The sequence below is a fragment of the Dermochelys coriacea genome, chromosome 7 (genome assembly GCF_009764565.3).
Source record: "Dermochelys coriacea isolate rDerCor1 chromosome 7, rDerCor1.pri.v4, whole genome shotgun sequence".
In the NCBI taxonomy this organism is placed as follows: domain Eukaryota; kingdom Metazoa; phylum Chordata; order Testudines; family Dermochelyidae; genus Dermochelys; species Dermochelys coriacea.
Window position 1 is genome coordinate 19,202,809 of NC_050074.1, and position 13,637 is coordinate 19,216,445.

Sequence of the window (13,637 nt, forward strand, 5' to 3'; positions counted from 1 at the left end):
GGAGTTATTGGGTAAATGACAGCAGACTATTTGATACGATATGCAGAATAATTTATAACAAAGGGCATGATTCTCTTCTCACTTACCGTTGTTTTACTTCAGTGTAACTCCACTGACTTCAGTGGAGATATTCCTGATTTACAACAGTGTGAAATTAGAATCAGGCTGTATAACACTAAGACACACAGCTGAACATTTTCATATGTCTGGAAGCTCTCTGTGCACTGGGAACTCTTAGCATTTAAAGTGCCTCTCCTGGTTCTTCTAAGCATGGCTTCAGGGTCAATGAATTATCTTAAAGTGTTTGTTTGACTGTGGAAACCGAGTTTCAGTTTTTATCAGGACACTGATCTTAACCAAGCACAGTCAGTGCTGCCTCATCATGAAGATTAAACAACAGAGAGAGAGAGGGAGGGGGAGAGAAGTAAAAACAACAAAAAAAAAGGGTTTGAGGGAGATTTCAGTCCATAGTCTCCTTGAATAAAAAGGGTTAAAGCGAATGCAGCTGGGGACTGAAAATTTATGTGTAAGCTCCTTTGGTCTTGTGTGTCCTTGCATGTCACAGCAACCAGCTTGGCTTGCCAGATAAATACTCTCACAGGGCTGATTAACTTGTTGTCCTGCAGTCCCTTCTCCTGCTGTTCATCAATGACTGTAAAGGGAATTTTCCAGCTGATTAGCTCATTCATGGCTGGATCAGGGAGAAGGGCCTGAATTTTTAAAATGCTCCTGTATGGAGCTGATGTGGCATTTTCTTCTCAGCAGCAATGCCACAGGGGCTTGGTTTTTATGTAATGTGGAAAAATTTGTAAATGTTTAATTCAGGGTTTCTCAAACTTCATTGAACCGTGACACCCTTCTGACAACAAAAATTACTACATGACCCCAGGAAGGGGGACTGACGCCTGAGCCCCCGCCACCCTGGGGCAGTGGGGCCAAAGCCGAAGCTTGAGGTCTTCAGCCCCGGGCGGAGCAGGAGGGTCTGTAACCTGAACCCTGCCGCACAGGACTGAAGCCAAAACCTGAGCCTTCGGCTTCAGCCCTATGCGGTGGGGCTTGGACTTTGGATTCAGCCCTGGGCTCAAGCAACCCTAACGCCAGTTAGTGATTAATAAATAACAATAATGATAGTAAGACAAGTGTCTTTGTTTTGTTCCCTACAGTTTAGGATGACAATCTACCCTGCGCACTCTTCTGCCCATGTTATTCCACTCCCTTTGGATTCCTACACTGGCTTCCTCTCCTCCACTTCATCAAATTCAAGCTTATCGTCCTGATCTTCAAGGCTCTGCATAATGTCCCCTCAGGAATTCTCCGCCTTCATCCTCTGCTCACTCATCATGGCCAACTAGACATCAGCTTGTGAAAAGGGTTTTGGTTTTGCAAAAAGCAAAAGCAAACCCAGATGTAATTTGAATCTGGGTCCCATTTTATCTGATGCACCAAAATGTAAGAGGTTCTGGCTCTGGATTCTCTTAACAATACTTTCCAATCAGTGGCTCAAGGCTGTTGAAGAGCAACCCATAAGAGTGATTTCCTGCTCTCCCTTTCTGAGCAAGTGAAGTACTGGGGAAGGGATGGGAACAAGCATTAGGCCTTGTGGAGGCAGGAGAGGAACAGGCATAAGGACTCAAAGGGAGTCTGTTTCTAAAATATCAATCAAAAGGAAAAAATAAAAAAGATGACCAATTTCTTTCTGGATGTGGTTTGGCAGCTTCAAATTCATCCCAAGGCATAGAAAACAAAATTATCACTTCTCTGCAAACTAATGCCTGCTCTCCTTGTGTCAAGAACCAGCAAGTCTCATGTCAATGAACAAGTTTCAGTGCAATTCTACATTTGTCAGCAAAGCTGCAGGTTCCATGCAGTGATTTCTTAGAAAAAAGTCAATCCAATAACGCTATGTGTTGTTTTTTTTAAATCCCAGGAATTTCCTTTGGATTTAAGTAGAAATATCCCGTGTACAAGTACATGGTGATTATTAAAAATATTAAGAACTAATCTGTTGGTTGCTGATTCTCAATCAGCTCCTCTGCACTACTACTGTCAACAACTGCAAGGACAGTGAAATCAATTAGAATCTACACTGGTACATTCAGGAGTATGTGTGCTTACCTGGTACATTCAGCAGCACAGCAAATGCATTCTACCTGAATGTATCTGGAATATTTAGCACCAATAAGGAGATCAGAGACGGATGTATCTTTTCCACTTTTGGGATAACATTTTCAATAGCACCTAAGTGACTTCAGAGCCTCCGTCTGACTGACTTTCAGGGAAATGTAGGCTCCTTGGGGCAGATTTTAAAAGGTATTTAAATTGGAGGTAGGTGCTTTTGAAAATCCTACCAGGCATCTATCTAGATTGTTAGGTGCCCAAATACCTTTAAATATCTGGCTCTAACTGCCCAAGTCATTTTTGAAAATCAGATTTACGTGCTTCTGAAAATTTTATGTTTCGGATTTAGTCCTTCGTAAACCTTTTAAATGATTATTATGCATTTATATAGCACCTACCATCTGAGGATGTCAAGGAGTTTTACCAAAAGGAAATAAGTCTCATTGGTAGGTACTATTATTATTTTCATTTTTCAGGTGTGGAAACTGAATCACAAAGGAAAAAAGTAAGTGACTTGCCCAAGGTCACAGAGCAAACCAGTGTCAGGGGCAGGTACAGATCCCAGGAGGTCTGATTCCCAGTCCCTCACTCTCACCACTGGGCAACACTTTTTACATTCTCCATAATTAATCAGCATTGTGAGCCAATGAAAAAGGGGCCCATATAATTGAATAAAAGAGGGCACAGCTTGCAAGCACAGTGTATGTCTTTATTTGCACACACAATCACTGCAACTAAGCACACACATCAGGTAACTATATGTGCAAAAGGGCATTTATGTGCATGAAATAGCCTGATATTCATGTGCAATTGTGCATTCAAATGTGGGTACACATTAGCACACACTTTTTTTTTTGACAGGTTTCAGAGTAGCAGCCGTGTTAGTCTGTATTCGCAAAAAGAAAAGGAGTACTTGTGGCACCTTAGAGACTAACAAATTTATTAGAGCATAAGCTTTCGTGAGCTACAGTTCACTTCATCGGATGCATTTGGGGGAAAAAACAGAGGAGAGATTTATATACACACACAGAGAACATGAAACAATGGGTTTATCATACACACTGCAAGGAGAGTGATCACTTAAGATAAGCCATCACCAGCAGCGGGGGGTGGGGGGGTGGGGGGGGGAGAGAGAGGAAAACCTTTCATGGTGACAAGCAAGGTAGGCTAATTCCAGCAATTAACAAGAATATCAGAGGAACAGTGGGGGGGTGGGGTGGGGGGAGAAATAACATGGGGAAATAGTTTTACTTTGTGTAATGACTCATCCATTCCCAGTCTCTATTCAAGCCTAAGTTAATTGTATCCAGTTTGCAAATTAATTCCAATTCAGCAGTCTCTCGTTGGAGTCTGTTTTTGAAGCTTTTTTGTTGAAGGATAGCCACTCTCAGGTCTGTAATCGAGTGACCAGAGAGATTGAAGTGTTCTCCAACTGGTTTTTGAATGTTATAATTCTTGACGTCTGATTTGTGTCCATTCATTCTTTTACATAGAGACTGTCCAGTTTGGCCAATGTACATGGCAGAGGGGCATTGCTGGCACATGATGGCATATATCACATTGGTAGATGCGCAGGTGAACGAGCCTCTGATAGTGTGGCTGATGTGATTAGGCCCTATGATGGTATCCCCTGAATAGATATATGGACAGAGTTGGCAACGGGCTTTGTTGCAAGGATAGGTTCCTGGGTTAGTGGTTCTGTTGTGTGGTGTGTGGTTGCTGGTGAGTATTTGCTTCAGACTGGGGGGCTGTATGTAAGCAAGGACTGGCCTGTCTCCCAAGATCTGTGAGAGTGATGGGTCGTCCTTCAGGATAGGTTGTAGATGCTTGATGATGCGTTGGAGAGGTTTTAGTTGGGGGCTGAAGGTGATGGCTAGTGGCGTTCTGTTGTTTTCTTTGTTGGGCCTGTCCTGTAGTAGGTGACTTCTGGGTACTCTTCTGGCTCTGTCAATCTGTTTCTTCACTTCAGCAAGTGGGTATTGTAGTTGTAGGAATGCATGATAGAGATCTTATAGGTGTTTGTCTCTGTCTGAGGGGTTGGAGCAAATGCGGTTATATCGTAGAGCTTGGCTGGAGACAATGGATCAAGTGGTATGATCTGGATGAAAGCTAGAGGCATGTAGGTAGGAATAGCGGTCAATAGGTTTCCAATATAGGGTGGTGTTTATGTGACCATCGCTTATTAGCACCGTAGTGTCCAGGAAGTGGATCTCTTGTGTGGACTGGTCCAGGCTGAGGTTGATGGTGGGATGGAAATTGTTGAAATCATGGTGGAATTCCTCAAGGGCTTCTTTTCCATGGGTCCAGATGATGAAGATGTCATCAATGTAGCGCAAGTAGAGTAGGGGCATTAGGGGACGAGAGCTGAGGAAGCGTTGTTCTAAGTCAGCCATAAAAATGTTGGCATACTGTGGGGCCATGCGGGTACCCATCGCAGTGCCGCTGATTTGAAGGTATACATTGTCACCAAATGTGAAATAGTTATGGGTGAGGACAAAGTCACAAAGTTCAGCCACCAGGTTAGCCGTGACAGTATCGGGGATACTGTTCCTGACGGCTTGTATACCCAGGATATATTCTGTGGGACAGTGTATGTGACTGTGCACTACGCAGGCAAGATTATGAACACGATGTGATGGTTTGTTATTTTGGAAGTGACTTGCATCTCTTATTGGGTGGAAAGATGTCCATGGATCCCTGACTGAGGGTTAATTTTAGAATCACAGGCTGTCGGGCTATGTTATTTCTAAGGTATCCATCACGGCAGTGACTGAGACTAATTTATAGTCCTGGCACAGGCAAAACTCTCAGGGGTTAAAAACTGAACAAGAGCATCAAGATCTGACACACAGACATTAGAGGTGAAAAAGACTTTGTTGGGTTAAATGTTGTCAATCCCTCCCTGTCAGTGCAGGATTGTTCCCTGGAGTGTATTGGCTGGTGTTTTGGCCTGTTTAATTTTAAATTCAACCTAGGTATTGTTGAAAAAGGTCCTTAATATTTTTTTTTTTAAAACAGAAAAGTGGAGTATCAGCTGGTTTGGGGAGCTGAATTCATCTGATGCATGTATCAAGAGCCCAATTGTGCCAGCTGCTTGAATGCCCTTGAGTGTGAGGTTTTTGTTCATATGCATATTTGGGGGGGAAATCACTGTTTATTCAAATACCTGCATTCACATGGAAAGAAGGATATTCCTGAGTGTAATGAACTTCACCATTGATCACCAGTGGGAAAAGAACACAGAGCCTTCAGCACTGGCCCTACTGGTAGCAGTAGAAGACTCTTATCTGTGTAGACCAGCTACTAAAGGGGGACATGATACACTTACCTAGTGGTACATGAGCAAGAATAAGGCTATGTCTACACCAGTGTTCCCTCTAATTTTCCCAACCTATGTGTGGAATGAATTTTATTATGTGCACCAATATAGAGGTGATGTGTGACACATGACTTTCATATTGGTGTACATAACAAAATTTGTGTGGTAGGGGTGGGGCTGAGGGGTTCGGAGTGGGAGGGGGCCTCAGGGCTGGGGCAGAGGGTTGGGGTGCAGGGGTATGAGGGCTCCGGCTTTGGGTGCTGGCTCTGAGGTGGGACCGGGGATATGGGGCTCAGGGACTCCCCCCAGATCTCTCTCCCTGCAGCAGCACCTGGGCTGGTGGGGAGAGGCGCCTCTCCCTGCTGCAGCAGCTCCAGGGCTGGGGACGCAGAATAGGCACCCCTCCCCTGGTCCTAGCAGGTCCAGGCCGGGACTGGGTTCGGGCCGGGGGACGGGAACATGAGGCTGGGCTGTGCCAGCCGTGACTGGGTCCAGGTTGGGCTGCCCTGGCTGTGGATGGGGCTGGGCCAGGTTGTGCCATCCTGGCTGAGGCCGCGGTGCCCCGGACTGTGGGAGGGGCTCCCCAGCCACAGCAGGTCTGGGCCTCCCTAGCCGTGGCAGGTAGAGGGCTGGGCTAGATTGGGGCTGGGCAAGGGGCGCCCCTCCTCTGGTCGCAGCAGGTCCCCAGGTGGATCCCTGAGCACATGCGCAGCGCTAAATAGGCTGCTGCGCAGCTTACAGGGATCTTAGTTCTACACGAGAGACCTTCCAGTGGCATAGCTGTACTGATGCAACTGTGCCGCTGTAAGATCTCTCATGTAGCCTCTCTTTACTGATGGGAGAGTGCTCTCCTATTGACATAATAAACCACCCCCAATGAGCGGCAGTAGCTATGCCAGCAAGAGAAGCTCTCCCACCAACTTAGCGTTGTGCACACTACCACTTATGCCGGAGAAACTTATGTCAATCAGGGGTGTGTTTTTTGCACATCCCTGAGTGACATAAGTTTTGCCGACATAAGTGGTAGTGTAGACATGGCCTAAGTCACTGTTTGCATTTATTTATTTTCCTTTTTAGAAAGCTTCTCTCATCTGTAGAGCCCTGCGCGGATACAAAATTTGTATCTGCATCCAATCCACGATCTGCAAAAATGGTCCAGGGACATAAAGTGAATTTCTGCAGATTTTCAGGACTCTACTCATTCAAACAGCAGGAACAACGTTGTGTGATTTAGTGACTAGTCCCACACACAGAATAGCAAAGAGTCAAAGGGTCAGATTTACAAAAGAGCTCAGCATGTTGGGTGCTGAGAACTTTTAAGAATCTGGCCCAAAGTGAATGATTCATGAAAAAGCAAGGACTGCAGATTTATACTGTTCATTTAACAATTACAAACTGCTAAGAGATTTGGAAAATCTGTTCAAAGATGAGTCACAAGCAGAGAAGAATGTTAAATCTGCAATGAGTATTACTCTCAAAGAACGATTTGACTGGCTGTGACTCAACAGTTGCAGGAAGCCTTTCATACTGTTTTTATAAGGAAAGAACTGTATAGGATAAAGTTGCAATGTATCGGTCATATCTGCCTTCCTTCTTTAATGAATTACATGAGTTCCAGAGAGTTCCACAAAGGGAGGCAGGGTATGAAGGGACATGAATGGAAAGTAATCAGATCTCTGAGGTCAAGTCTGGAAGAGCAAATGGAAAGTCTAATATATGTCCGAGGTCCTTGTATAAAGGTAACAAGCAAGGGGAATCTGTCTGAATGAGCTTGAAAAAGGCTCAGAGTGCTAGCGCCAAAGAAATATTCAATTCAAAATGTAAAAGCTTAGCTTTGAGGTCCAATAAATTGATTGCTAAAGGCCAATTTTATTTAAATTAGCTGCAGTTTAAATTTCAGAAGCTTGACTATGCCAAGTCTGTGTTATTAGGAGCTGTAATTTGGATAAAGGCGATTTTCTGCACTCACCAGTGGCGCTCTAGCAAGTTAGCTGCCATTTCATTAATGTACCACAGCAGCCTAGTAAAAGCTAAATGCATTGTAAGGTATTGCTACATTTATTTTATTGCTTAAATCCAGGCATCCCAAGGTGCGTGGAAATCAAGGCATCGCTCCAGGTTGAATGGTAATAAAGAACCAAGGGACAAAGCCTGCTGAAATAACCAGGAAAACTGAACATGTACATTGAAAGAACCCCACACATGAACAATTCTTTACTCTGTCACAAGATACACAGACACACACAGCTTTGTCAACGGAAAGAAAACTGGAGATAAACTGATGAAAGGTGATGGACTGACCGCCCTGGAAACTGAAGTCCTCTTTTTAGCTGTAGAACAGGTACAGCTCAGTGTTAGTTTCCCCCACAATGCCTCCTCCTCAGTCTAGAGGGACCACTTCCAGAATGGAGAGGGCTGACTAGACGCCATCTCAATAAACATTTTTATGCCTTCTGCTGCAGCTGCTAACAAAGGTGCTAGTTGGAGCCAACAGGTTATGTAATGGTGACACTTATCTACTAGAAGCAGGACTGAGACCACAGAACCACTTTTCACAGCTCACAGAATAGCCTCTCAATATAACCACTTTCAGTCACTACCTGGAGACGCCATGTGATCAAGCACACGTATGGGAACTAGCAACTGCTCAGTTCTAACCCTGGCTCTGCTACCAGCTCTCTGCATGCTCTTGGGTAAGTCATTTCACCAACCTTAGTGTCAGTTTCCCCACTTGTGAAGAGAGAGCAAGAATACTTACTTACCTACTTCACAGGGGTGCTAATCAGTGCTGCATAAATGCTAAGTATTCTTGCTACTAACTGGAGAGAGATTAAAATGGTGACAGGCTCTGTATCCCATCACCAATCCAGACAGAAGCATTTTCAGAACCTGTGAGCTTGCTATTGTCTAGAAAGTCATTACTCCTGTGCACTTACACACAGCTTTTTATTTCCAAATCTCAATGCTCTTTAAAAAGTGCAGGACCATTATCTTCATTTTACACAAAGGGAAACTGATGCACTGAGTGAGGAAGAGACTTTCTGAAGGCCACACAGCAAGTCAGTGACAGAGCCAAGAGCAGAGCCTCAGTCTCCTGAGTCCCAGCCCCACAGCTGACCCCATATATATTCAGTAAAGTATTCTAAAACCAATGGCATCTGGTCAACACAGGAAATTCCTCCAGGAAAAGGCAGAAAACAACAATAATGCAGCCAACTTACAAAATCATACAACATAACAAAGCCCAATATGCCTTACATTCATCTTTAGTGAGTCCTCACAATCAGAGTAATTGGAGACACACATGTATTTCTCAGTGCACCAATAACACTTCCATTTGGTCGAGAGGCAACTGGTACATCTGAAATGCATAAAAAGCAGGTGCACTTAATTTTTAAAGGCCATGCAGATTTCAGCCCCCTCTGCAGAGCCCAATGTCAGTGTCAGGTTATAGTTCTTCACATACCTGTAGAGTCTGTGTTCTCTGTTTTATTGTGCCTAGGACAAATCCATTCAGAGAAGACTCTGGGTCATTCTATCCCTCCTTTTATTGTCCGGGCTATGCTGAGGCCCAAAAGCTCTTGAGGCTGTTCGCCTGATTCTGCATCAGGCTGGCCCTTTGTGGGGAATGACCTCTCCACAAGTAGTTAAAGGTGTCAGTTCCATTAATTGGCTCACAGTCAAAGCTTCTGGACCACAGAGTGACTTTAGGCAGCCAGTGAGTATTTGAGCCCCTCTCCCATTTTTAAAAATATGTCTTTTAGACCCTGTAAATTAAGTCAAGTGATGCTAACTTTTCTGGTGGCTATTTCAATGGCTTTGTGTAGAGGCTGTGGAACCTTACACTGACTGGGTCATTGGGTCACATCATTATACCCTGTAAATGTGCATAGAGTTCCATGGGTTGAAACCAGCACCACAAATCCATTATATCCAATGAGAGATACATGGCTATTCCCAAGCAGTTCTGGAAATGCATGGGATGGGACTCAGTGTGTCAAATGCATGGATTATTTGTCTGACTGTTTCTGTTGTTTAACCCCCCCTAGAACAAGAAGACAAACATACCCAGCCTGAAGGCTTTCAGCAGAGAGTTGGGAGCCAAGTATACCTGGCTTCTCTTCAATCCCCTCTTCTCCCTCTAGCCTGACAGCTGTCTGGCTCCCTGCTCCCAACTCCCTCCTCTCTCTCCAGTGAGGTTCCTCTGGCTTTCTTAGTCTTCTTCTGGACCCTCCCACAACCACTGTAGCCTGCCCCATCCAGCAGCCCACAGCCACATGCTGCTGGTCCATATCACTGCACAGAGCTGCTCTGGGCTCCAGGCCAGTTTGTTTGCACTCCAGACTTCTCCTCCTGCTGTGATTCCCCCTCATACCCTGCTGGTTTCCAGCTCGAAGTGGTCAGAAACTGGTAGTGGAATATGTCATGAGGTCAGCCACGAGATGATGGGCTTGTTTCTGGGGTATGTGCGGGGAGGAGGGGGTGATGACAGGGCCATTTGGGAATCTGAAGGCATGAGTACAGATCTGTCCTCACTTCCCTGCAGCCAGAAACACTCCCTCTCCTTGGCACAGCAGCTTTCAGATACCTCCACTAAACCCTTGGAAACTGTCCAGTCCCTAAGGTACGACGCTTACCAGGTCTCCTGATACTATGGTGATGGATTCTCTATAACTACTATAGATTAGATTAAATGTAGTATACTGATTAGATATATTCGATGCACACATAGATTAGCATGCGAGTGCTAAAGGGTTGGAAATTAGCCAGCACCCTAAGGGTTAACACAAAAAACTTTCAAATAAAAATATTGTTCATGTTTTTAAAAAAAGAATAAAAAAAAAAGATAAGCCAGGCTCCATCAAAATGTCCAGATGGCTTGAGAGGCTGCTAGGACCTTCCTGTATAAATCCCTGGCAATCATCATCCTCAGTCCTGCCAAATCCTGCCCAGGACTCAAACAGTCCCGCTGGCAGGGAAGACTGTTCCTGCTCACTTAACCCCACAAGCAAGCACTCTCAGATGATGCACATACACCATTTTGAATTGCTCAATTTACATCTGTTCCCCTGGCACAAAGATTTGGAAGTTTCAATCACCAGGTTCTAAAGTGAGACACAGCAGAGCAAGCTACTGTTTGTCAACACCCTGCCTTCTCTCCCAACTCTGACCTCCGCCCAAACTGCTTTGGTTGCTGTAATTTATGAAAGGTGAGATCACTTACGCTGTTTTGGGGTAAATATTTCCAGTTCTTTTGCAATCATAGATGGTGAAATTGGCCCAGACAATATTTTTGCCGTTGACCCGTATTGCAGTTTGAACAATCACATGGTCTGAAACAAGCAAGCCAAAGATTATTGGATCACAAGAGAGTTTCTATTTTTGCTCAATCTTAGCGGGCAAGACAAAACTTCTGAGCAAACAATATCCCAGCTGCTGAAATTTTTTCTTTGGGGTTTCCTCTGGGTTGCCTCTCAGAGTTCATATGCTCCTCCTCATTTAGCCCCCCCCAACTTTAAATCCCTTCCCCCCCAAAGTTAAATTAGTGTCTTTGCCTACACTAGGTGCTAAGTTGTATTTTTAAATTTGTTAATTAAATCAGGTTAGTCAATATGTTTTAAAACCTCAGTCATTTTCTCAGTGTGGACAAACCAACAGAGAATAGTGACAAGTCCCATTTTTGGCTACCAACATTTGTAAACTACATTTCTCCTGCTGTTTGCTTAATTACTTAATTTTTTGAAATCTTATGATAAACACCCCTGGGATGAGACTCAAAGCCTCTTCCAAGAAGTGCATAAAAATCAGAAGATAGGCTTCTAGAAATTGACTTGGACATTACCATAAACAATAATAGCTAGCAGTTCAATCACTATCATTCTTCCTACAGCTGGGGAGAACATCAATGACATCTTTTAAAACTGCTTAATATGAGTGGGATTTTCAAAAGTGCCGGAGTGTTGGCCTAACTCTGCTCCCATTGAAGTCAATGATTAAACCCCCCTGGACTTCAGTGGAGCAGTTAGACCAATTGTGAAGACTTGTGAAAATCCCACCCTGAAGTCTAGAATGTTTAGGTCAAAATTTTCAAAACTGGCTACAGATTCCGGATGCCTTACTGTACCTAGCATGAAACAATCTGGGCCTGATTTCCAAAGGCGTTGGGCACCCACCTCCCCTGACTTCAAGTGGGACTGCAAATGTGCAGTGTCTATGAACATCAGGTCCCAGGTATCTCATGCTGAGCGTCCAATTTTGGAAGCATCCAAAGTTTGTGGGCAGGTTTGAAGATTTCAGTCTTAGTATTTTGGAAAGAGCAGCATGCAGATGGTATTAGTGTTCCTGATCTGTCTCAGACCACACTTCACTTTTTCTTCTGGATTTTTTTTCTGAAATGTATTTTTGAAAGGAAAGTAAAATAGTTATAATTAGAATTACCAATAATGTTATTATTTATAAAGAGCTTAAACTTGTAGATTTCAGTACTTATTAAAAGAAAATTTAAAAACAAATTTTATCTAGACAAAATAAGCAAAACCCAATAAGTTACATACCTGAACTGGTTTTTCAATTCCACCAGTAATAATAGATGGATTTGAAAATACTGATTGACAACTCATGTTAGGATGGTAAAAAGATTTCAGGAACTTCCAGCAATGATTATAATGTGACATTTCATATACTAGAGAAGCTGTGCAGCTGTCCTTTTTTCCAATGTTTTCTATAAATAGTATTATTTGCAAAAAAATAACCTTTAACCGCAGAATCAACACAACAATGAAGAAAATTAATTCCATAAAACAAGTTTTGGAATGTACCTTCAGCCCATTTTCCATTACATACCTTGATTGGGTGGGAACGTGGGATATTTCTCTCTTGGAAGAAAATTACAATAAATAAAATAGTTTACATCATTTCCGGGGACTTTGGCGACAGTGTAGATATTATTTCCATAATCACAAGACATCTCCATTCCACTGAGGCTCGGGATGTTCCCATTTATTTGGATTATCATGGCCTTAAATTTGGACAAAAAGTTCAATTATTGCTATAGAAAGTGATTTACAGAGTTGGACAAGGTGATTGAAACATATAGACTAACCAGTTCAGCAAACATGTCCACTGACAGCTGATTTTTTCAATATCTACTTTGTCATATGCGTCATACGGTGTACAAGAAATTGCTACAGTAATACACCTTTGTCACTATAGAGTTCATTGTTTCCGTAGGTAAAAATATAGGGTATGTTCATAGTTTGACACTCAGAACTAGCCATGTACTTTATTCAGATGGTCGTCCAAACACAAAGCCAAGGTAGGAGCCCCACTACACATATCTGAACTGCTCCCTTCCATCCGGAACGTGCCACCTAGCCCACTCCACCCTAAGCACCTTACTGGTTCTATCCCCACCTTGTCTTAGAGCACACCTCTTCCCTTTACAGCAGCAGGTCCTTGTGGAACTTCAAATACCCCCAGGGTGGGATTATGCCCATGAAACGATAGAAGAGAGTGGGGGCAAACCAACTCTGGATCTGAAATTCTTGAACTTTGGGGAAATTCTAGTCTATAGCCAAACCTTCAGGCCGATGACTTCAGGCCCATAGTGAGAAGACCCTTCTGCCCCAATAAGAAGTTCATGTGATCTTGATACCCTCTGCCCTGCCTGGGAGAGAGGAGCCCCTCAGGAGCTCAAGGGAAGGGGGCAGGGTAGCTGCTCTAACTTACTGAAGTGTATATGAAAAAGGCCATTCAGGTTGAAGGGCTATTGGTGATTGGTGGAGAAAATATTGCTCTGCACTCCTCCGAAGGGAACTTCAAATTCATTTTTGGTGGTTTATTTTTTGTTGTGAAAACTTTTTGCCTAAGCAGCAGCAGGAATTGAAGATTTTGAAGTACGGACTTTTCTTTTGTACATTATCTTAAAATAAAACCCCAAAGGCTAAGTTCTCTGCAGTTGTGACTCCATGGCACAGTCAATGGGATTACGCCAGCAGATCATTTGGCCCCAAGCCTCTGCTTCAAAAGAGCCAAATTAGAGTTTTCTGTGGCTAGGACTGTGTCCAGCTCTGCCAGACCCAGACCCTGAACTGAACATCTCCCGTGAGCTTTGGGGAAGTTTGGAGATGCATCCAAACTCTGAGCCTCACACCAATCTCTAAACTTAATTAAAATAAAAGTTTGCTGCTGATTCAACACT

General features: G+C 43.6%; 1 protein-coding gene across 2 annotated transcripts in view; it reads right to left on the bottom strand.

Annotated features, from left to right (window-relative positions):
- PLXND1 (plexin D1) overlaps window positions 1-13,637 on the bottom strand; it is a 133,212-nt gene that overhangs the window by 78,099 nt on the left and 41,476 nt on the right. For both annotated transcript variants that reach the window (XM_038410807.2, XM_043519807.1), the window contains exons 6-8: window positions 12,281-12,455; window positions 10,662-10,770; window positions 8,696-8,798 (exon numbers count right to left, since the gene is read on the bottom strand). In XM_038410807.2, coding sequence (XP_038266735.1) covers window positions 8,696-8,798; window positions 10,662-10,770; window positions 12,281-12,455 — 387 coding nt within the window. The remainder of the gene's footprint in view (window positions 1-8,695; window positions 8,799-10,661; window positions 10,771-12,280; window positions 12,456-13,637) is intronic.